This window comes from Phycodurus eques, chromosome 3 (genome assembly GCF_024500275.1).
Source record: "Phycodurus eques isolate BA_2022a chromosome 3, UOR_Pequ_1.1, whole genome shotgun sequence".
Lineage (NCBI taxonomy): Eukaryota > Metazoa > Chordata > Actinopteri > Syngnathiformes > Syngnathidae > Phycodurus > Phycodurus eques.
Window position 1 is genome coordinate 20,419,820 of NC_084527.1, and position 23,495 is coordinate 20,443,314.

Sequence of the window (23,495 nt, forward strand, 5' to 3'; positions counted from 1 at the left end):
CATTTCATCTCATTTGTGAGTGAGGAGATGTTTCACACACAGTTCCTTTTTGTGAATTTCATTGTTAGTATTTGAAGTTTGCTAAATTATGTTTATTAAAGTAAATTTTTCTGAGCATGGAAAAATGTACCTTCCATTTCTTTTAAGAGTAATAAGTGCAGTGATACTGTATATTATTCCGACTCTGAAAAAAAACTTTTTTTTATTTAATGCAATTCATGTGTGGCTTTCTTCTTCTGGTCTTTTATCTGATGAAGTTGTTATTTGCATGTGTGCACCACACTGCCCCTAAGAGGCAAGGGTGCGCACAGCAAGAACAGCAATCCTATGAGCACTCAAGCAGGCACACAACAGGGACTAATCACAGTGCAGGACGGCGGTACGGCAAGCAGTACTGCTTTATTTCCCCCCTTTTTTCCTCTTTGTATTTATATTTGGGATACAGATAAACGGTACAACTCAGATTGTTTCGCTCTTTTTCCCGCAGATGTCCAGCGGCTGGTCCGTCACCGAGAAGAACCCACGCCACCTCATGTCAAAGAGGAAGCGGAGGATGCACTTCTCCCCCTCAGTAAGGAAGAGGAGGAGAAGGCCGATGTCACTAAAATGCTGCCGACTGTCGCCGTCGTGAAGAGCGAAGACGATGAAGACAAACGGCCAGAGTGGTCGCAGTTTCATCGTCACAGTCCAAGTGGAGACCTGTATGAAGGACCGCCGCTTGTGAAGAAGGAACAGAAGGCTCCGCACCACTTGCAAGTTAAGGAAGAGCAGGAGCCACAGCCCCTCTACATGAAGAAGAATGAGGAGGACTCTGACATCAGCAAATTGCCACTGATTGGTATTTCTGTGGAGAGTGAAGGCAAAGACAATCCACCCGTGTGGTCACAGCTTTGTCATCACAGTCCAAGTTGAGACCACTGTGGAGGACCACCGCGAGGTCCTCCACTTAGCTCCACTGTCAGACAGTGACAACACCGAAAAACGAGGTGACGACAAACAGTTGAAAGCTCTGAAAAGGAGACAAGTCTTGTCAACAAGGAAACTCCACAAACGTATAAAAAACATTTGACCTGCTCAGTTTGTGGTAAAGGTTTTGCTAAAAAAACAACATATGATGACACACTTGAGAACACACGCACAGGAGGAAAAACCATTTAGTTGCTCAATTTGTGGCAACCCCTCGCAAAAGGCACATGTGGAACCACACATGAAAATACATGCAGGAGAAAAAAAAAACCTTTCATTGCTCTGTTTGTGGCGAGTGTGAAAGGAGAGGCTGACATCACACTTGAGAACACACACAGGGGTGTATCCCTTTAGTTGTTCTGTTTGTGATCAAACATTCTTTCTTAAGTCACATTTGGTAACACACATGCGAATACACACACTGGAGAAAAAAGCTTTTAGTTTTCCAGTTTTTGGGAAACGCTATGCTCGTCCGTCCAGTTCGACTACGCACGTGTGGGAGCGCAACAAAGAGAGAATAAATGCAGTCATCCCCCAGAATAAAATTGCATCTGCAGTAACTAACAATGAAACACTGTATATCTTTACAGGACAGTCATGTGTAAATAGCGCTCCATAATATTGTACTTCATAAAAACTTACAGTATTAACAAATAAATAGAGTTAGAAAAAGCGAAACACTTTTTGTCATACTGCATCAATTAATACCGATATACTGTTTATGGTGACGTGATTGTGAATCCCAGTGAGTTCTAGGCGGTCCTTGCCTCTGCGGCAGCCAGTCACATTGCAGCGGGGCGTGTCCTACCTAGAACTCAAGTGGGAATCATAATAATGCCCCTTGCGCAACTCTTCTCTGAACTCATCAGTACGGCACAACTATTTGTCGTTCTATTTAGAGCATACTGTAAATGACTGGGTACTTTTTTGTCTGTCTACATGAACTGAATCATACATTACGTTACACAAATGATACATTACTGAATCATTTGTGTTCAATCTGTTGGTTAAAGGGTTAAAGCACCGCAACATGGATGCTAATTAGTGATGACTAATGACTTTCTTACATTAAAAACTATTTTCTAAAAAAAAAAATAATAATAATAAGATAAATAATAATAAGATATTCTGGCTTCGAAATTAATCTTTTTAATATCATACTATAACATTATTTAATAATGCAACTTTTGTGATATTTAAATTATTTTCTTGAAACTTTGTGTTCTTTATATTACGACTCTTGCAATTGCAATATTCTTCTAACCCCTTTTCTTAATTGTTTGCAATGAAGACGTCATTTTGCAGCTCGTTTTTCTTTGTCGGTTTTCAATCATCAATATCGCCACAAGATGGCGACAGTGTGGCGTCGTGGATAATGCTTGAGCCGCTGTTAAGCTACCACCGACGAAGAACAGGCGGAAGCCGTCGTCGACTCCGGAAAGTGAGACAAAGCTCGAGGGGGAATTGGTGAAATCGACCAAAAAGACAACATGAAAATGTCAAAAAAGCAACTTTGTCGAGCCACAGAGGGAAAAGAGCGTCAATGGCCACAACGGGAGACCGTTTCCTCCACTCAAATTGACCAAGGTGCGTTTACTATTCATTGGTTGAATGTCTACAAAAATGTCAATATGATGTTTTCACGGGCACGTAAATTACTCTGCGACGAAGCAAGTTGTGCGGAGTAACAAAGTAGAAATACTTATTGTTTTCTTTACCTGGAAGACAGGCCTTTGTCAAGGTGGGGGGGATTATGAACAGTTCCAAATAGCAGTCAGTGTTAGCACAAAACCTTCAGTATTCTGCTTCGATGCAAAAATAAAACAAAACAAAAAAATGTTAGGAAAAGCCTCCTAGTAGAGCCGAACTTTACGTAGGGTTAGTCAGAGGACTTTAAATGGGGGGGGGGGGGGAGTACATGCTGACTCCTATTTAACATGACTTTGATTGTGATTGGTTAGTCCACATCCCCAGCTATAAGAGGTTGTGCACACTTGTGCAACCGCAATATCCCAGAAGCTTATCTGTACTCACTCTCTCCATAATGTTCTACAGTTACTCTATTCGATTTACTCAACTAATTTGTGGGGATACATTTTACTTGTGAGAGTAGTTTTAATGCAACGTACTTTTTTTACTTTGTTACTTGAGTATTTTTGTGAAGAATAAACACTACTTTTACTTATGTCCAGCTACACTCCGTTCGTTACTTTTACTTTTATTAATCTATTATTGCTTGGGCGATCATATGTTTTGTTTTATTAAAGAGACTTCCGGCTTGGGCGCTGTCACATGACTCTGTTTCACCAATACAGTGAAACTACTAGTGACGTTTAAATCTGTTTGACCAATCAAACGGAGCCTGGCAGTCACATCACCGTACACGAAGTCTCCGCGGCCACACACACAAGCAAGGTTTTCAAAGTGACATATTCTCGTGAAACCTGGTTAAAAACAAAAAAGAACATCGACATAATCTGGTGAGGTGCTGTTTCATTAATGTATGTAAATCAATTGAAGACAATTTCTTGTGGCAGAATTCACCTTAATTTATGTTATATTATACTTATTCAATTTATTATTGTTTCGCTTAAAGTGATATTGTTGGGAAATATCTGAATTTGTACATTCCCATTTTATATTTTTTGCCCAGTTGTCGTCATAATTTGATGAGGAAAATAAAAGAGTTGCCAGGTTTTTGTCCCACTGAACACTTACTCTTCCCCAAGTAATTATTTGGAGGGCTGCTTTTTACTTGTCATATTATTCTAATGTAACAGTACTCTTACTTGTCTTGTTTCGTGGCTACACTGCCCTCCTCTGATTATAGGTCACATAATTGGTGGGAAACGTTTTGAAATGAATTATCTTGATTTAATTGTTTATATCACAAATAACCTGGCATTTGAAGAGGGATGTGGTGACTTTTTATATTCAGTCTATGAAATGGGAAAAAATAGTGACAGCAACGACATGGCGGAACAAGAATGATTCGTGGTGAATGCGTTCTGTCTTGTGTCATCTTAAAATTCACAAGCTTCTTCTCAAACTTTTTACACCATCTACCACCTCAAAAAAGCCGCGTACCACGAGTCAGGTACTCATACCATACTTTGAGAACCACTGAAGTAGAGAAAGTGTGAAAGCATGAGATTTTGTGATATTTTTGCAATGGGATAATTTGATGAACCGTAACGGTCCTAATGTTACCAAAGATGCCAAAGTGAAGGTGGTGCGTCCCAGCAGGACCCCATTCAAATCCATCCAGTAAGTGGTTGAAGAATTTTCAATATGGTGCCATTAACAATAAACTGTACTTCCCAAAAAGTACTTTCCGTTTTGATTTTTTTTTTTTCAGTTTACCACTCCAACACACGATGACATATGGTAAAATCTTAATATAACTGACTTGTCCTGGCCACACTGAGTTGGTGGTGCTCGTCTCCTGCAGATGTCCAGCAGCCGATTGGTCGTCAGCAGGAGCATCGGCAGACCTCCCACGTTAAAGAGGAGGAGGAGGATCCACAGCTTTCCCATGTTAATGAGGAAGAGCAGAATCCGGAGTCCCAGCACGTCAAAGAGGAGGAGCCAGAACACCCCCATGTGAAAGAGGAAGAGGAGGATCCAGAGCCCCTCTACATTAAGGTAGAAAAGGAGGAGACCGACGTCAGCAAATTGCCACTGACTGGTGTCTCTGGGGAAAGTAAAGACAAAGACAAATCACCTGAGTGGTCACAGCTGCATCATCGCAGCCCAAGGGGCGCCCACTGTGGAGGACCACCCCCAGACCACCTCTTAGCTCCACTGTCAGACAGTGATGACATGGAAGGACCTTTGAGGGGTGAGGCAGACTGTGAAGGTGACGACACACCGTGGAAATGCTCTGAAAGGGAAAGGACTCTGGCCATCAAGGAAAGTTCACAAATGCGTCCAAAACTTTTTACCTGCTCAGTTTGTGGTAAAGGTTTTGCTAAAAAACAACATATGATGACACACATGAGAACACACACAGGCGAAAAACCCTTCAGTTGCTCAACTTGTGGTAAAACCTTCTCTCAAAAGCCACATCTGGAATCACACATGAGAACACACACAGGCGAAAAACCCTTTACTTGCTCATTTTGCTGTAAAACATTCTCACAAAAAGAAAATATGGAATCACACATGAGAATCCACACAGGAGAAAAACCATATACCTGCTCAACTTGTGGTAAAACATTCTCTCAAAAGCCATATCTGGTATCACACATAAGAACACATACAGGAGAAAAACCCTTTCCTTGCCCATTTTGTGGTAAAACATTCTCTCGAAAGGAACATGTGAAATCACACATGAAAATGCACACGGGAGAAAAACCCTTTAGTTGCTCATTGTGCGATAAAACATTCTCTCATAAGTCAAATCTTGTCGCACACATGAGAAGACACACAGGAAAAAACGCCCTGAGGTGTTCAGTTTGCCATAAAACATTCTCTCGAAAGGAACATGTGGAATCACACATGAGAACGCACACGGGAGATAAACCCTTTCGTTGCTTTGAGTGTGGCGAAAGCTATGCTCTTAGGGCCAATTTGACTGCACACATACAAACACACAACCAGGAGAAAATCGATGTTTTACAGGAGTGATCAGACAGGCGAAATTCAGTGAGGGGCCAGCTTGAGTCTGAGTCCCGCTATGTCTGAATGACCAACATCTTCGCACTAGACTTTCATCTTTTTCAATGTCCAAAAATTGGTTACATTCTCTTTACCAACAATTTTCAAAGTCCTTTGGTTTCAAAAATTCCAAAAGGTCCAGAAGAAAAAAAATACACAGTGCGACATCCCTTTTGTAAAGTCCCCTTTTGTGTTGATTTTTGTGTTCCATTTGTGTCTGTCAGTCTGTGTAGTCTCCATCAAATTGCTAAGTGGGCATTTTTAACCGTGTCCTCCATTTGACCCAGTTTGTGACACCTGTTGTGATAACAACCTCTCTATGCTCACATGAGTAGTACAAATATTGAAGGGCCTATCTCACTGACCTGGAGACTAGTTAGCGTTCTGATGGTGGATCAAGTCTCCACTCCGTCTCCGTGACGTCTCCTGGAGACTAGCCGAGTTGCCAAAGGAGTCTGAAACGGAACATGTTCAATTTCATTGGAGACCTTTTGGCAACTCCTCTATATGCTCACTGTAGAGCAAAACGTTCACATAGCTTAATGTCACAAAACTGCAATCAGTCATCACCAAAATGTATGTGGACATCTGTAGTTATGTCGTCAACTTAGGGGCATCACTAGACAGCCCCCGAAAAAAAATCCTTGTTGGCTGGGGGGTGGGTCATTTTCCATCCATGAAAAGCACTATACTGTAGCTGCTATATTTATATTTTATGGACATACCACATGTTCCTATATGCTTATTTATAGAAAAAGCCCAACATCACTTATGTCCTATAAACTGTGAGCAATCGTCATCAAAATGTATCTGAACATCTATATCTGTGTCCACTTCAACCTCTGGAAATATCGGAACGATCGCCACAACATTTTGGATTATATGGACGTTAAAGCGTTTTCCTCATTACGGAGGATTGTCCAACGGATGAGCATGGACGCTGATGAAACTTTCGGGCACATCCCACCTGCATTGGAGAGTTCCGCAGCAAAAGAAAAGCATACTGTACTAATAACTTACTAGTGACGTATGACGTATGGGTGCAATAATGGAGAAATAAATTAAGAAATAAAAGGTACAACAGGATGCTGACTCAGTGCCTCATCTTTTTTTCCATCCATCCATTCTTTGGACAGCTCATCCTTACTTTGAGTTCGCGGATGGGTTGGTGCCCGTCTCAGCTGATTTTGGGTGAGAGGCGGGGTACACACTTAACCAGTTGCCAGCCAATTGCAGGGCACAAAATACACAAACAACCATTCACACCTATGGAGAACTTAGTCTTCAATCTTCAGGTAGCCTGCCGTCCATGTTTTTGGGAATGTGAGCGCAAATAGGCCGACCCGAAGAAATCGAGGTAGGCATGTGGAGAACACCACACAGGAAGTCCAGAGCCTGGATTTGATCCCATGACCTCTTAACTATGAGGTGTATGTGCTAACCAGTTGGCCACTGAGCCACCATGACCTTTTTTACCCAATAAAAGATAATTGTATTGTAATTTACAATTTTGAAGTACACTTTCCTCAATGTTATTTTCAAAAAAGCCATTTTTTTCCCAGAGACTGCTTGTATTTTTCTTGAAAAATATTTTAGCAATGAGTATCACTTTCCTTTTAATATCATACCAATATTCTCATTCTGTTACAACTCTAAATTGTAAAAAATTCTTGATCATTATATAGTGATTGTTCATAATAAAAGTGCTTCATATTTGAAGCTCCGTTTTTCTGTCGACTGTCTCTCATCAACACGCCTGCAAGAGTACGGTTTTGCATAGTTGCGATTGAAATAAAAGATTAACAAAATAAATTTAAAAAAACACGGCCGCAGACCGCAGCTGTGTGATGTCATAGATGCGTTCGCCCCTGTGCAGCTACCACCGAAGAAGAAAAAGGCGGAAGTTGGCTTCGCTATAAGCGAGGCAGCGGAAGTTACGTGGGTAAGGTGAAATTTCTCGTACATACAACGTGAAAATGCCCCAAAAGAAACGTTGTCGAGCGAGGCAGGACAACGAACGACAACGGGAAACGGTTTCCTCCACTCAAATTGTGCAAGGTGCGTTCACTCGCCTTCTACTTGCTCATCGAACGCATTTTCGCGCGGAAAACGTGAAGGAGAGTTTGCCGTTTCGTCGCCAAATGGTCGCGTGGCGTGCTGGTTGGCAAAAGATCATTTTTCAATTACGGCCGACTTAGATTCGTTGATTAGTAATGGGAGTGTTGTGTTACGTTACCGGCTGTACAAACAAATGATTATGTTTTGCCGTCTAATGTCTACGGTGGCCGAGACAGGTCAGAACAGTTGCAAACGCAACAACACAACGACATGCAACACACAACGGAAATGCAAACGCCACTAAATAATGACATTCATGTGCAACATAGCGAAATTAATCCACGGCACAGCAACATATAGACACACCGGAAGTGAGTTTTAAAGTTTTGAAAGGGGGTTTCTTTAGTTTTTGGTGATACTGCCAGAGTGAGATAGTCAGTTCTAATCCAAACTTTAATTTTATTAAAATATTCTTTAAATAGATGTTTCCTTATTAAATATAAAGGAAGCCCATAGGTTCGCCGCCAATATGAGTCCCGGACGAATCGGTGGCGTCGTTAGGCCGATTTTAGGGGGGCTTCAGTGATTGGCGATGATTAAACATTTATATGGTTTCACTGTTCTAACTGCCCTGTGAGGGGAAATCATAACTACAATGCGACCCGAGGCAAAAAAAAGAGTTTGACACCCCTGATCTAGGACTTCTTTTGGTGTTAAGGTAGCTGACCCATGTGCTTGGACTGACCGAGCAGTTTTGGTTCTTTTACTTCTACTCAGCTGGGACTCCCTTTTCACAATACAGTAATAATAAGATAAGAATAACTTTATTATTATTATTAATCAGTTTATTTGAAAGGGGACAATGCAATTTCATAAAACACATGAAATACACATGGTTAAAAAAGCCAGAATTAGCCAGAAGGCTAGTTTTCATCTGTAGTCCCCTGGCCATGATGTAAAAAAGCAGTAAAATACATCTACAAGACAATATAATATAAAACAGGATACATAAAGACTTACTATTAAGAGAGAATAAAACCACAAATCATTTGATCATAACAAAAAAATAATAATAATAAATAAAATAAAAAAAAAAAAAACATCATAACATACTCGTCTTTTAGTGTTGGCAGCTATAGGTGTTAACTAACCACATTTTCAGCTTTTTTGTGAAGGCCTTTGTATGTTGTAAGCAGTTTAACCTCCTCGGGTACTGAGTTCCACTCACCAGCGCTCCTCACTGACCAGGCTGACTGACTGAAAGTGGTCCTGCGCAGAGGAATGAGACAGTCACCTCTGACAGAGCCTCGAGTGACACGCTCAGAGCTGTTTCTTTGGCTGATGAACTCAGCCAGAGGAGCTGGAGCCAAATCATGCAGTACTTTATAAATCAAATTTAAATCTGCAAATATGTGAAGACTGTCCCAGTTTAAAAGACTGTATTTTTTTAAAATTGCACAGTGATGATAGTGCCTTGGTTTTTTATCCATCACTTTAATTGCTTGTTTGTACAAAACTTCCAATGGTTTTTTTTGCATTCTGACCAGCCTGGGACCAACTGGTTATGCAATAGTTAAAGTGACTAAGAATCATTGAATATAAGTACATTTTTGCGGCTTCAGTTGACATTTCATTTCGAATTGCACGAAAATTTGCGAGGTTTAATTTGATATTTTTACACAATTTGTCAATATGGGCTTTAAAGGAAAGCTGTGAATCTATTATTAACCCAAGATATTTGTATTGGCTGACAATTTGCATTTTTTTCTCCATTAACAAGTATATCGGGGTCAGGTGATACTCTATTTGTTTTAGTGAAATACATGCCTACAGTTTTAGAAACGTTTAGCTGTAGACAGCACTCCTGCAACCAAGTTGTGACACAGGACATTGTATTAGTGAGTTTAGCAGCAACAGTATCTTTGGAGCGACCATGAACAAAGAAAACCGTGTCGTCTGCATACATTAAGCACTCTGCTTCAGAACAAACAGTGGGCAAATCGTTGATATAAAGACTAAATAAAAGGGGGCCTAATATTGATCCCTGAGGGACTCCAGAGGTTAGCCTAAGAGACTCTGATCTGTAGTTGTTAACTGATACAGATTGTGTTCGGTCATGCAGATATGATTCAATCCAGCTCACAGCTTTGCGAGAGAAGTTAAATTTTGAGAGCTTGGTAAGAAGAACAGAGTGATTTACTGTATCGAAAGCTTTCCTGAGGTCCAAGAACACCGCCCCTACAACTCCACCCTTGTCGAGAGAAGATTTTATTTTCTCAATGAAGAGGCATGTAGCCATTTCAGTGGAATGCTTGGATCTGAAACCAAACTGCATGGCGTGGAGAGAGGGGGAGCTGCTGTTTAAATAATGGACAATCTGCTCTGACACCCATTTTTCTGCAACTTTGGAAATGGCCGGAAGAATGCTTATAGGTCGGTAGTTATTCAGACAATTTGAGTCACCGGATTTAAAGACAGGGGTAACAATAGCAGATTTCCAGGCCTTTGGAAAGTGACCAGATGAAATTGAAAGATTAATGATTGAGGCAATAGGAGTAGCAAGAGTTGAACCGAGATCTTTGAGCATGTTCGTGTCCATTCCAAAAACATCCTTTGCCTTAGATGGTTTGAGTGAATGAATTAAATCGATAACTTTGGTCTCAGTAATATTTGTAATAGTAAAGAACTGCGTTGCAGACAATGCAGGGTATTCCTTCCTTAGTTTTACTGCAAACTTAGAAGAGATTTCTGACACAGATTCAATGAAGTAGTTGTTAAAAGCATCAGCCATCACTTGAGGTTCCGTGAGGATGTTTCCATTTAATTTAATTTGCATTAGTTTTGTTTTGTTATTTTGTGTATTACCCAATAGTTTTTTAATATAATTCCAGGTTATTTTTGAATTTCCCTTCGCACTATTCAAAGCAGTAATGAAAAAGTCAGCTTTAGATTTTCTTATTTCTTTCACTACCCTATTTCTCAGTGAAATAAAGTGGTGTCTATTGTATCCTGATTTGACCGACAAATTCAAGGAATGATCGCGTTCTTTCATCAGTTTCAGAATAAATGTGTTTAACCAAGGAAGGCCATTCTTTCTAGCTTTTAGTTTAATTATCCGTGTAAATTGTATAATAATTTTTGGTATTTTGTTGGCAAATTTAGAACAATCCTCATCTAAATTTTTACCAGCAAGTAATACATCCCAGTTTACTTCTTGGATAGAATCTTGGAAATTTTGTTGTTCATGTTTTGGTATCCTATTGGATTCAGTGGTGGCCAAGGGTTTGAAGCGCTTTTTATTTAATTTTCTTGTGACCATTATAAAATTGTGATCAGACAATCCTGTGAGCATATTGTATGGCTTCAAGATCCTTTCTGGCCTATTAGTAACTTGGATACGAACACCACACCCTATTTGGGGTTTAGGTTTCCAATTGTTTAAATTAGTAGTTTAAACTTGAAATGTACCTCAAATTATGATCCCAAAGGCTTTAAACTCATTTCAAACTCATTTTACAACATTACCTTTAAAAATAAACGGCTTATAGATTATTTGATTTTGGAAAAAGTGCTCCGGAAGTGCAAGGAGGCTGGCGTGGATGTTGTCGCTTTGCAACCTGTAAAAATACCAAATTAATCTGTGACATAATGAAGTGAACTGCGATGTCCACTTTATAAAAAAAAAAAAAAAAAGAAAACATACAGTATATTAATTAGGGAACGAGTGAATGATTCCCAACACAGCCACACTTTGGAATACAGATAATAGTACAACTCAGAAGTCAATCATATTGTGTTTGGTTCAAATGTGTGTCGCTGGTGTCCTGCAGACATCCAGGAGCCGATCAGTCGCCGAGAAGAACCCATGCCCCCTCATGTAAAGAATGAAGCAGAGGATCCACTGCCCCCCCACGTTAAGGAGGAAGCGGAGGAAGGCGGTGTCAATAGGTTGGCACTGACTGTCGATGACGTGAAGAACGAAGATGACGAAGACGACCCGGCCGAGTGGTCACACCTTCATCGTCATCACTTTCCAAGTGGAGACCACTGTGGCGGGCCACCACCGGACAACCTCTTAACTCCGCTGTCCGATAGTGACGATACAGATGAACCTTTGAGGAGCAGTGCCGACTGTGGAGGTGACGATGGTAAGGGACGTTTCACCTACTCCGTTTGCAACAAAAACCATATGTATAACAATACAGTGGTACCTCGGCTTAATGAGTTTAATTCGTTCTGCGACTGAGCTCCTAACCCAATTTACAGTGAACCCGCATTTATTGCGAGGGATACGTTCCAGAATCAGCCGCAGCCTTTTTGTTACCCCTCTTCCACACTTTGAACACAATTGAACTTGTTACAGTACAACTTAACCACTGTTTACAAACATTGTAAATGTATTTGAACACTAATTACAAGGATAACGTATAGAAAATGCTGAACATATTGTAGTGTCTATTAGAGCTGTACTATAGTAATACACATGGTCGTTACAATATAACAGTATATCATTTAGATTGTAATTATTTGTTTTGTTTATGGACAATGTGTACATGTATTAATCAACATCAAAAGACATGATGCTTGCACTAGATTTACAACCCCAATTCCAATGAAGTTGGGACGTTGTGTGAAACATAAATAAAACCAGAAGACAATGATTTGCAAATCATGTTCAACCTATATTTAATTGAATACACTACAAATACATTTAATGTTCAAACTGATCAACTTTATTGATTTTAGCAAATAATCATTAACTTAGAATTTTATGGCTGCAACACATTCCAAAAACGATGGGACGGATGGCAAAAAAGATGTATGTGCACATGCCTTCCTACATATCTACTTACATACAAAATCAAACACCTGTTTGGAACATCCCACAGGTGAACAGGCTAATTGGGAACAGGTGGGTGCCTTGATAGTCAACACGACTATGTTCTTCTTCGTCTCTTTCTTCATCTATCTACATCTCTTATCTAGGTACTCCTTATTAGGGTTGGGCATCATTTGAATTTGAGCGATTCCGGTCCCGATCCTTCTTACTGATCCTTCTTACTTCGATTCCGGTTCCAAACGATTCTCGGTTCCGATTCTTTTAGGTGGCTGGCATGGTTTAAATAAAGGGTGTCCGAATATTGAACATTTATTTTCTTAGCAGCCCGCAGCATAGACTAAAAGGAACATTTGACTCGGGATTCTTTATAACCAGTATCAATATCAAACCTATGAACTGAATGTGTGTGACACATTTAGTTCACTGAATCTTTTGATGACATTATAGCGGACCACAGATGATGAAGTCCCTAAATTCCTTGCATTTGTTCGTTGACGATCGTTGTTCTTAAACAGTTGGATTATTTGTTCACGCAGTTGTTCGCAAAGTGGTGAACCTCGCCCCATCCTTGCTTGTGCACAATTGAGCCTTTCGGGCATGATCCTTTTATACCCAATTGCTCACCTGTGGAATGTTCTAAACAGGTGTTCCTCCACTTTCCCAGTCTCTTGTTGCCCCTGTCCCAGCTTTTTTGGAACGTACTGCAGGTATCCAGTTTACAAGGAAAGAATAACATTAAATATCTTGTCTTTGTAGTGTATTCAATTGAATATCCGTTGAAAAGGATTTGCAAGTCATTGTATTCTGTTCTAATTTACGTTTTACACACCGTCCCAATTCTTTGGAATTGCGGTTTGTAGAATAACAATTTAATTGTGTCAGCTAAACTGTGTTTGTGTGGCTTGTCTCTTGCAGACATCCAGCAGCATGGAAGGGGCTTCAGTTTAGAGCAGGAGGATCCGCAGCCCCTCCACATGAAAGAAGAAGAGGAGGAGTTTGACGTCAGCAACTTTCCACTGACTATCGTCGTCGTGAAGAGTGAAGACGACGCAGTTGAACCACCTGAGTGGTCGCAGCTTCATCACCGCAGACCAAGTGGAGACCATTGTGGAAGGCAACCACCAGACAACATCTTAGCTCCACTGTCAGACAGCGAAGACATGGAGGAACCCTTTCGGAGCGATGCAGACTATGAATGTGACGTCAAACAGTCAAAATGCTTCGAAAACAAGACAACGCCTCGCAACAAGGACATTTCACACACAAGTAGAAATCGTGTGACCTGCTCAATTTGTGGTAAAGGTTTTGCTAAACAATATTTAATTAGACATCTGAGAACACACACAGGAGAAAAACCCTATAGTTGCTCAATTTGTGGTAAAACCTTCTCTCAAAAGCCGCATCTGGACTCGCATATGAGAACACACACAGGAGAAAAACCATTTCCTTGCTCAGTATGTGGTACAACATTCTCTCGTAAGGAACATGTGGACTCACACATGACAATACACGGGAGAGAAAAACCCTTTACTTGCTCCACTTGTGGTAAAACCTTCTCTCAAAAGCCCTATCTGCTATCACACATGAAAACACACACAGGAGAAAAATCTTTCAGTTGCTCATTGTGCGGTAAAACATTCACTCATAAGTCACACGTGGTATCACACATGAAAACACACACTGGAGAAAAACCATTTCAGTGCACATTGTGTGGTAAAAGATTCGCTCACAAGTCACATGAGGTGAAACACATGAGAACACACACTGGAGAAAAACCCTTTTGTTGCTCAGTTTGTGGGAAGACATTCTCTCGAAAGGATTATATGAGCTCACACATGAGAGTGCACACAGGAGAAAAACCTTACGGTTGCTCATTGTGCGATAAAACATTCTCTCTTAAGTCACATTTAGTAACACACATGAGAATACACACAGGAGAAAAACCTTATAGTTGTTTAATTTGTGGTGAAAGCTACGCTCATAAGAACAGTTTGACTGTACACATGCGGACACACAACAAGGGGCGATAAATGTTTTAGTAGTCGTCCCACACAACACTGCAGCATCCGAAGCGTATCACTCATTTTTTTAATTGAATTTTTCTCAATGTGACGTTGTTGTATTCTGTGTACGTTTGATTCTTTGCTATAAAGACAATTAGGATTCTGACCGCTTGTTGCTTCTTTCTTCCGCTCCTGATTTTTGGTTTGTTTCTTAGTTGTCTTCTCTTATAGTAGGAAGCGGGCACGTGCAGACATAGCCACGAGGTGATGTTTGTGCACCTGCCTTTTTGTCCTGGATCAAAAAAGTGCCCTTTTTTTTTCTGCAGCCCAGTTTTCCTCTTCATTCAATATTTGTTGAAAATAAAAATGACCCCCTGTGTCATCAATTCCACCCAAAGTGTTTTAATACCTGACTGGCATTTAGTTGAGTACTTGGGAGACTTGTAGATGTATGCGCCTCCTCGTCGTCCTCTTGGCTCCTGTGTAATTAGGTGACTCAACGAAGGTTTGGTGTCAAATTCAGATTGAGAGCATATTTGCCCCCCAAAAAAGAACAGTGTTTCACACACCGTTTCAAGATGATCTTGTCTTAATAGTGCATTCAATTGAATGTAGCTTGGAAACGATTTGCAAGTCAATGCCTTGTCTTTTTATTTACGTTTTACACAACGTACAAACTTCATTAGAAATTGAGTTTTGTACTTCCTCCCTTAAATACCATCATTGTTCCCTTTCTTCCATCCATTCTTCCTACCTTCCTTTCATCAAATCCTTGGTCCTTTCCCTCCTTCCACCCATCCTATGTTCCTTCCTTGTGGTTTGTATATTCAATTGAGTTGTACGAGTTATAGATTAACTAGTAGTGGGGAAAATATTGGATTTTGAGTGTAAAATGATTGATATTGGTCTCAGTTTTGTACATGACAAACCTGCCATTTGAACAGTGGTCTGTAGACTTCAATGTAGCTCCCCTTTACCTCCTTTGGTAAGAGTTGTATAATTGACTGTTATGTTAAAAGAAATAAGTTAAATATACGCTACTGTTTTTTCTTAGACGTAGGAATAAATTTGGCGATGTGACACAGTGTGGACGACTGGTAAGCACATCTGCCTCACAGTCCTGAGGACCTGGGTTCAAATCCGGCCTCGCCTGTGTGGAGTTTGCACGTTCTCCCCGTGCCTGCGTGGGTTTTCTCTGGGTACTCCGGTTTCCTCCCACATCCCTAAAACACGCACGCTCGGTTAATTGAAGAATCTAAATTGCCCGTAGGTGTCAATGTGAGTGTGAATGGTTATTTGTTTATATGTGCCCTGCAATTGGCTGGCAACCAGGTTCAGGGTGTACCCCGCCTCTCGCCTAGTCAGCTGGGATAGGCTTCAGCACGCCCGTGACCCTAGTGAGGATAAGCGGTATGGAAAATGAAGGAATGAATGAAGGAATTTGGTGATTGACCGTTTTTTTTGGGGGGGTGCTTGAGCACCTGCCCCAAAAATGTATGTGCACATGCCTTCCTTCCTTTCTACTTACATACAAAACCGAATTGGTTGTTGTTGTGGTTTAGTTAATATTAGATTTGATAACATTTTACACAGCATTGCATTTTTATTAAATCAGTCCAGAAACATTGAAAATCCGTTTCTTTATTAGTTTGTGAAATCTTGTGCTCGTGCACTACGTTCGTGCACTTCTCCCCAGGGCTCAGCACCCGCTGTCCATCATTTCCCCTCAATCCTCTTGTTTAAAGCTTAATTCTAATAAATGGCTGTCTCGTCATCAATATGATTTGACAATGGCATATGATCTCCCAATAAAATCCACTGTGAAATATTTAGGCTTACATATATCCAGAGATCCTACTGAAAGTAAAATTTTGAATGCATGGAAGATAATGAAAACTTGTAAAACAATGTTTAACTCTGTTATTTAGAGATATTACTCTTACTGGTCGTATTCTTCTAAGATGGAAAGCATTGCACAATGATCTACTAAGCATAATCAATTTCTATTCCTAATAAAGCCATTAACATCATAAACCTGGTTAATTTTGATTATATTTGGAGAAGGAAAGTTGTAGTGAGAGCTGAGTTGACCAAAGAATACAGCGATGCTGGCCTCCAAGCGATTGACTTTGAGTTTATAAATGGAACTGTGAAAGTCAATTGCTTCAAATATTCTTGAATAACAATATTCTCTGGGATCATATCCCTGAGGTGGAAAAGGGTTTTTGCTTAAATGTGATTTTCGTGTTCAAAGACACCCTGTCAAGTTATATCAGTTTCACCAGCAGGTCCTTTAGTAGTGATAACTGTCAAATTGTATGTATCATTATAACATCACAAAATGCCAATTTGGCACAACAGATACATTATAGTGAAAGACTAATCGCTGTTTGACAAGGTCTGGATGGAGAAGGACATCTGGTCAGTGCTCCACTTAGTTGAAAGTAATGGTTGTTTCCTGTCATAGAACACTTTTTGTCTGAGTTATAATTTGTAGGATAATCGTGAAACATTGAAACCCATCACGAAAGCCGTCCACAAATCTGCTCTTGGTTGGATTAAAGGCATTTTAAGCGGCACTGCTCCGACTACCCCGTCTTCCGCTCCTTTGGGGCGGAAGCTATGACTTTACAGAGCTGCCAACCTATAAAAATTCACTTCCAGAACAATTTATCCAAATTTGGCTGAATTTCCATATTTTTATTTTTATTTTGGCAAGAACATTTTCCGTGCGAGTCATAGATTCCAAGATTCCAAACAAGGTACTTTAGTACTTTATTTAACAACATTCGTTATCCCTGTTTCAAAAGGCAACATTTGCTGGTTACCGACTAATTATTTGAAATTTCCCGTTTTTCGCAAAGCCAAGGAAGTGCACTTCAAAGTTAGGAACGGGGCGTATCCATCCACTGACTTTATGCGACGACTATTTGGTATTCCTTCTGAGGAAAAAAAAAAAAAACGGTTTGATTTAGAAGTGCAGCAACAAGCCACGGAACCCAACATTGCCAAAATGGTTTATTATTTGAGTTTAACAAGTACAAACCTAATTAAAAATGTTTTGATAATCCTCTTCTGAACTGGGAGAGACAGAGGTGCCTATACATATAAGCCAATACAGGGAGAAAATATTGAAAATACTCACGAGCCTGGTTGGTGTGGAGAAACTCAACTATTTATGCTCCAAGTTGGAGACACGCCTCGCACCATGTATGGTGTCATTCGTTTTTGAATATGATGTGAACCAATTGGATGGAAAGCTTCAAGTCTTCATAAGGCATCTTCTGGCCATCGCTAGGTCCGATGCCGATGTTGGACGATAACGCCTGTATCTTCATGGACCTTGCTTTGTGCACCGGTGCACAGCCATGTTCGTGGAACACGAAGGGGCCGTCCCCAAACTGTTCCTACAAAGTTGGGAGCATGGAATAGTGCAAACTCTCTTCGGATGCTGAAGCATTCGGAGTTCTTTCACTGGTACTAATGAGCCAATATTTTGCTCGTGATCAAAATTGTCTTTATAGCAAAGAATAAAACACATAAAAATTACTGTTGACAGTTGACTGCCACGTCAATTATACTGTGATCCTACCATAATGTATGTCATCACTGACGGAGTGGTACACGTTCTGTCAAAGCACACACTTTGTCAGCCAACACTCTCATTTGTCACGAAGACACTTTGTTGCATTCTAAATAATGCTTCCATCCAATCTCCGTATTGTTAATCCTCACTAGGGTTGCAGGTGTGCTGGAGCCTATCCCAGCTGACTTTAGGCAAGAAGCATGAATGTACATGTACGCGTTTTACTGCTTTTGTACCCTTTATACCTGATGTTGACATTTTACCAATAGTATTTTTATTTATTCTCTTGGTGTTTTTTGCGCATGTGCGCAGTCAAATAGGACCTTTGACAAAAGCTTTGACCGCAAACTGAACAACTAAAGGCTTTTTCTCCCGTGTGTACTCTCACGTGTGATACCATGTTTGACTTTTGAGTGAATCCTTTTCCACAAAATGAGCAACGATAGGGTCTTTCTCCAGTGTGCGTTCTCATGTGTGATACCATGTGTGGCCTTTGAGTGAACCTTTTACCGCAAACTGAGCAACTAAAAGGTTTTTCTCCAGTGTGTATTCTTATGTGTGACAACAGATTTCGCCTTTGAGCGAAGGTTTTACCGCAAGTTCCACAACTAAAGGGATTTTCTTCCTTGTGTCTCATCATGTGTGATACCACGTGTGCCTTAAGGAAGAATGTTTCATCACAAGGTAAGCAATCAGAGGGTTTTTCTCCTGTGTGCGTGCTCATGTGTCTCATCATATCGTGTATAGCAAAAAATTGACCACAAACTGAGCAGGGAAGAAGTTCTTTAGATGATTGTGAAGGTTCTTCGCTGCCAAATGTTGTCTCCTTTTCATAGCATTTCAACTGATTATCGTCACCTTCACAGTCTGCATCGCTCCTCAAAGCTTCTTCCGTGTCGTCACCGTGTGACAGTGGAACGAAGAGGTTTTCTGGTTGTGGCCCACCACGGTGGTCTCCACTTGGACTGTGATGACGAAGCTGCGACCACTCGAGTGGTTTGTCTTTGTCTTCACTCTCCATAGAGACAGCAGTCAGTTGCAACTTGCTGATGTCAGCCTTCTCCACCTTAATGTAGAGATGCTGTGAATGCTCCTCCCCCTCTTTAATGAGGAGGAGTTCTGGATGCTCCTCCTCCTCTTCTTTGATATGGCGAAGCTGCGGATCCTCCTGCTCCGAACCGAAGCTCCCCCTCTGCTGCTGGACATCTGCAGGACACAAGCAACACAATAACATTTGACGCCCAGGTCAATTATACTGTGATCCTATCGTATGTCATCATTGATGGAGTGGTACACGTTCTGTCAAACTGGTGGCCTGCCAAAGCACACACTTTTGTCAGCCACTAGTCTCATTTGCTACAAAGACACTTTTTTACATTCGAAATAATGCATCCATCCATTCTCTGTAATGCGTATCCTCACCGGGGTTGCAGGTGTGCTGGAAGCCTATCCCAGCTGACTTTAGGCAAGAAGCGAGTCAAAATCTGAACTGGTCACCAGCCAATCGCAGGGCACATACAGACAAAAAAACTTTCACACTCACATTCACACCTCGGCGGCTGTACTACCTTTTTTACAACGGGAACAGTAACTTGGGAGTTTCCATCCAACAACTGCTGTTGAAGCCCAGCGGCCTCTTTGCAAGACATTTTAGCAACTGTGGATTAACATCCCAAAAGAATGATACAATTTGAGGTTTGGGGCGTGCAGAGATGCCAACCCCGATCATCACCTCTTTTTGTCAGGAACGTTTTGCTTTTCTTAAGAACATTTGCGTCTTAGCCAGAACGAACCCAAACCATATATATCAGAATATACACATATATATGGGTGTTTATTTGATTTCGGGTACTTTTGATTTTTGTTCTTCCCAAAAATAAAATGTGACAAAAACCTACTCCTAAAATTATTTTTCTTTTTTTTTTTTATTATGTGCAATTAAATGTTAGTCAACATATTCACAACCAGAGACTGATTGAATAGGTTACGCGTGTAGACGATAAACTGTAAATTGTACATTTTCTCAAGAAATTTGAGGTTCCCTTTATGTTTTGTAAAGGACAGTTCGTTCAATATAAATTTTTTGTTTTTGAATGCACAGAAGGACCTTGACCTCCAAGTTCCCCAATTTAACAGTTTTTCATGTTATGAACTGTCGCTTGGTTGATTTTTTTAAATGTTTTTTCTGCTCTGTGTTGCGATGAAAATTGGATGTGCGCTTAAGTTTTACACACAACACCCCTTGAGTAAAACGAATCAAACAAAATGAGCAATTTGGGGACTGTAATTCACAGGGCATCGAAACGATCGCAACTGTGGGTTTTCGTAGAAGACGTCGGGGCAAACCAAGATGAGCTGCAGCGACGAGGGTGTGTTTTGGTCACGAGTTCAAATGAATTCTGGAGCGGTATACGCTTCCGTGTATTTTGTAGCGCATTTAATAGTCGAATACATCGTCGGGAATGTTAAGTAGACGTTTGGTGAACATACCTTGGTTGCGTATGACCATTTGAGTCTTGCCAACAGCTTCCAGTTGTCGTCGGTGTCGCTCGCTCTCCTCTCTCGCGCGACGAAGTTGCTCCTCGTACGATGATACCGTTTTCTCAAACAGTCCGAAGATTTCGTCGGCGGCCGCAATGAGTCGCTCCCTGAGCAACTCTTTCAACATTTTGATGTAAAAGCACACGAGGACACGCGTTGAACCTCGCGTTTTGGTCCCTCGTCGTCCAGGTAGCGATGCTTAACTTGCGCCTTGTTCTTCTTCTTGGGTGACGGCAGGACACGCCGTGCTGTAATATGATTGGCCGCTGCGTCCGCGCTCGCTGTAATATGATTGGCTGCTGCATCCGCCTTCGCTGAAATATGGTTGGCGGCTGCAATTGTTACTTACATCTTTTAAAAACACACTTTTGACTGCATTTTACGTGATGGCATCTTCTTCTTTGATATTTTTAATTATTTTGATCTACTGATTTCTTGATTCATTTATTCACTTATTGTTATGCTTATCACAAATTTTTATGGATTCATCATTTTAGGTCTTTGTGTTTTAAAATGTAACTTCCACATCAACGTTCTTGGTCTCGGTTGGGTTTGTTGGGTTCCTGCATGCTTCTCAATCGTTGTTGTTGTTCTTTTTACATGATTGGAACGTTGGTATTTTACGTGTTTTTTTTTTTTTGTCGCTACTTGCTCTGTCAAAGGACTTTGTAAACATGTTTTAAAGGTGCTATATAAATAAGGTTGTTATTATTATTATTAATATTATTATTATTATTATTATTATTATTACTTCCTGGGTGCAACAGCCAATCATATTCCAGCAGGGCGTCTTGCCGCCATCCAAGAAGATAAAAGCGCAAGTTAGCGTCATTGCTCGAGCTTCGCCGCGACGTCTGACCTTTTAGATTACAAGTGCGGTGGTACCTTGACTTAAAATAACATAGTGTAAAACAATAGTGATATTTTAAGAACAAATATAAGAAAGTGGAAAGAAATAAACAGGTCACTGTAAATTATTGTGTACGCTGTCGTATTCATGTCTTGGATGTGTACCGATGAGGTGTCGGAGTCGGGTTGGCCGGTTAGTCTGCATGTGAACGTCTGGTTGCGAGTTGTGGCCTACAGCAGCTCCTTGCGAGTGTTCTCATCCTGTATTTGTGAGTTTGACTGTCTCGTTCTGTAAATGACTGAAAGTCTTAGAAGATGGGTCTGGAAACTCAACAATCTATGCTTCAAGTTGGAAGCCTGCCCCGAACCACGAATCGGATCACTCTTTTGGAATGCAAAACAGTTGTTATGATGCCTTGCAGAGATGCCGCTCTCTGTTCACAAGAGTTGTTGGGTGGAAACTCCCTCATAAATATTTCATTCAATTGTAAAAGAATTGTAAAGCTGCCTCAGAGCCAAAAGAAAGCACAGACAATACCGTCCTTTCGTCCATTCCAGCGATTCAATGATTTTGCCTCCAACAAATAATAATGAAACAAAAAACACTCCCTCTTTTGGCTTTGAAGCAGCTCCACAACTTTTTGCAACTGAATGGAATATTAATGAGGGAGTTTCCACCCAACGACTCTTGTGGACAAGGCATCTTAATGACTATTGGATCCCAAAACAGTGATACCATTCGTGGTTTTGGGCATGGCTCCAACTTGGAGCACAAAAGCTTCTTCACAACTCCCAAAAACTTTTAAGATGGGAAATGTGTAAGCCAAGGTATTTAATTTGACAAAACATTGAGAATACCTCACTGACTATTTAATTGCACTTTTAAGGCATTACCGCGGCAAGGATACATTTAAAGAGAACTGCATTGTTAGCTTGCCCGCCTCACAGTTCAGAGAGTGTGGCTTTCAAATCCATGCTCCAGCCTTCCTGTGTGGCGTTCTCATTCATGGCTACGATTTCCTCCCACATTCCATAAACACGCATGGCGGGTTGATTGAAGACTCTAAATTGTCCATAGGTGTCAATATCTTTTGTCTATCTTTTGTCTGCGATTGGCTGGTGACCAGTTCAGATTTTGACTTGCTTCTTTTTTGTGTTGCTTGTTTCCTGCAGATGTCCAGCAGCAGAGGGGGAGCTTCGGTTTGGAGCAGGAGGATTCGCAGCTTCGCCATATCAAAGAAGAGGAGCAGGAGCATCCAGAACTCCTCCTCATTAAAGAGGGGGAGGAGCATTCACAGCATCTCTACATTAAGGTGGAGAAGGCTGACATCAGCAAGTTGCAACTGACTGCTGTCTCTATGGAGAGTGAAGACAAAGACAAACCACTCGAGTGGTCGCAGCTTCGTCATCACAGTCCAAGTGGAGACCACCGTGGTGGGCCACAACCAGAAAACCTCTTCGTTCCACTGTCACACGGTGACGACACGGAAGAAGCTTTGAGGAGCGATGCAGACTGTGAAGGTGACGATAATCAGTTGAAATGCTATGAAAAGGAGACAACATTTGGCAGCGAAGAACCTTCACAATCATCTAAAGAACTTCTTCCCTGCTCAGTTTGTGGTCAATTTTTTGCTATACACGATATGATGAGACACATGAGCACGCACACAGGAGAAAAACCCTCTGATTGCTTACCTTGTGATGAAACATTCTTCCTTAAGGCACACGTGGTATCACACATGATGAGACACAAGGAAGAAAATCCCTTTAGTTGTGGAACTTGCGGTAAAACCTTCGCTCAAAGGCGAAATCTGTTGTCACACATAAGAATACACACTGGAGAAAAACCTTTTAGTTGCTCAGTTTGCGGTAAAAGGTTCACTCAAAGGCCACACATGGTATCACACATGAGAACGCACACTGGAGAAAGACCCTATCGTTGCTCATTTTGTGGAAAAGGATTCACTCAAAAGTCAAACATGGTATCACACGT

The 23,495-nt window shown here is 40.9% G+C and overlaps 3 protein-coding genes across 3 annotated transcripts; 2 read left to right on the forward strand and 1 right to left on the reverse strand.

The window, feature by feature from the left end:
• The first annotated feature begins 2,391 nt into the window (after positions 1 to 2,391).
• On the forward strand, positions 2,392 to 6,705 carry LOC133400185 (zinc finger protein OZF-like). The gene is made up of 2 exons (XM_061672592.1): positions 2,392 to 2,553; positions 4,418 to 6,705. The coding sequence occupies exons 1-2, from the start codon at positions 2,457 to 2,459 to the stop codon at positions 5,593 to 5,595; spliced, it is 1,275 nt and encodes a 424-aa protein (XP_061528576.1). The 5' UTR covers positions 2,392 to 2,456; the 3' UTR covers positions 5,596 to 6,705.
• Positions 6,706 to 7,554: 849 nt separating this feature from the next.
• LOC133400174 (zinc finger protein OZF-like) lies at positions 7,555 to 14,675 on the forward strand. The gene is made up of 3 exons (XM_061672553.1): positions 7,555 to 7,683; positions 11,514 to 11,831; positions 13,439 to 14,675. Exons 1-3 carry the CDS (start codon positions 7,602 to 7,604, stop codon positions 14,551 to 14,553), a joined length of 1,515 nt encoding a protein of 504 aa, XP_061528537.1. The 5' UTR covers positions 7,555 to 7,601; the 3' UTR covers positions 14,554 to 14,675.
• On the reverse strand, positions 11,638 to 20,875 carry LOC133400205 (zinc finger protein 32-like). Its single transcript, XM_061672631.1, has 2 exons — positions 20,603 to 20,875; positions 11,638 to 19,318 (listed from the first exon to the last, which is right to left on the reverse strand). Exons 1-2 carry the CDS (start codon positions 20,778 to 20,780, stop codon positions 18,387 to 18,389), a joined length of 1,110 nt encoding a protein of 369 aa, XP_061528615.1. The 5' UTR covers positions 20,781 to 20,875; the 3' UTR covers positions 11,638 to 18,386.
• Between the last annotated feature and the right edge of the window lie 2,620 nt (positions 20,876 to 23,495).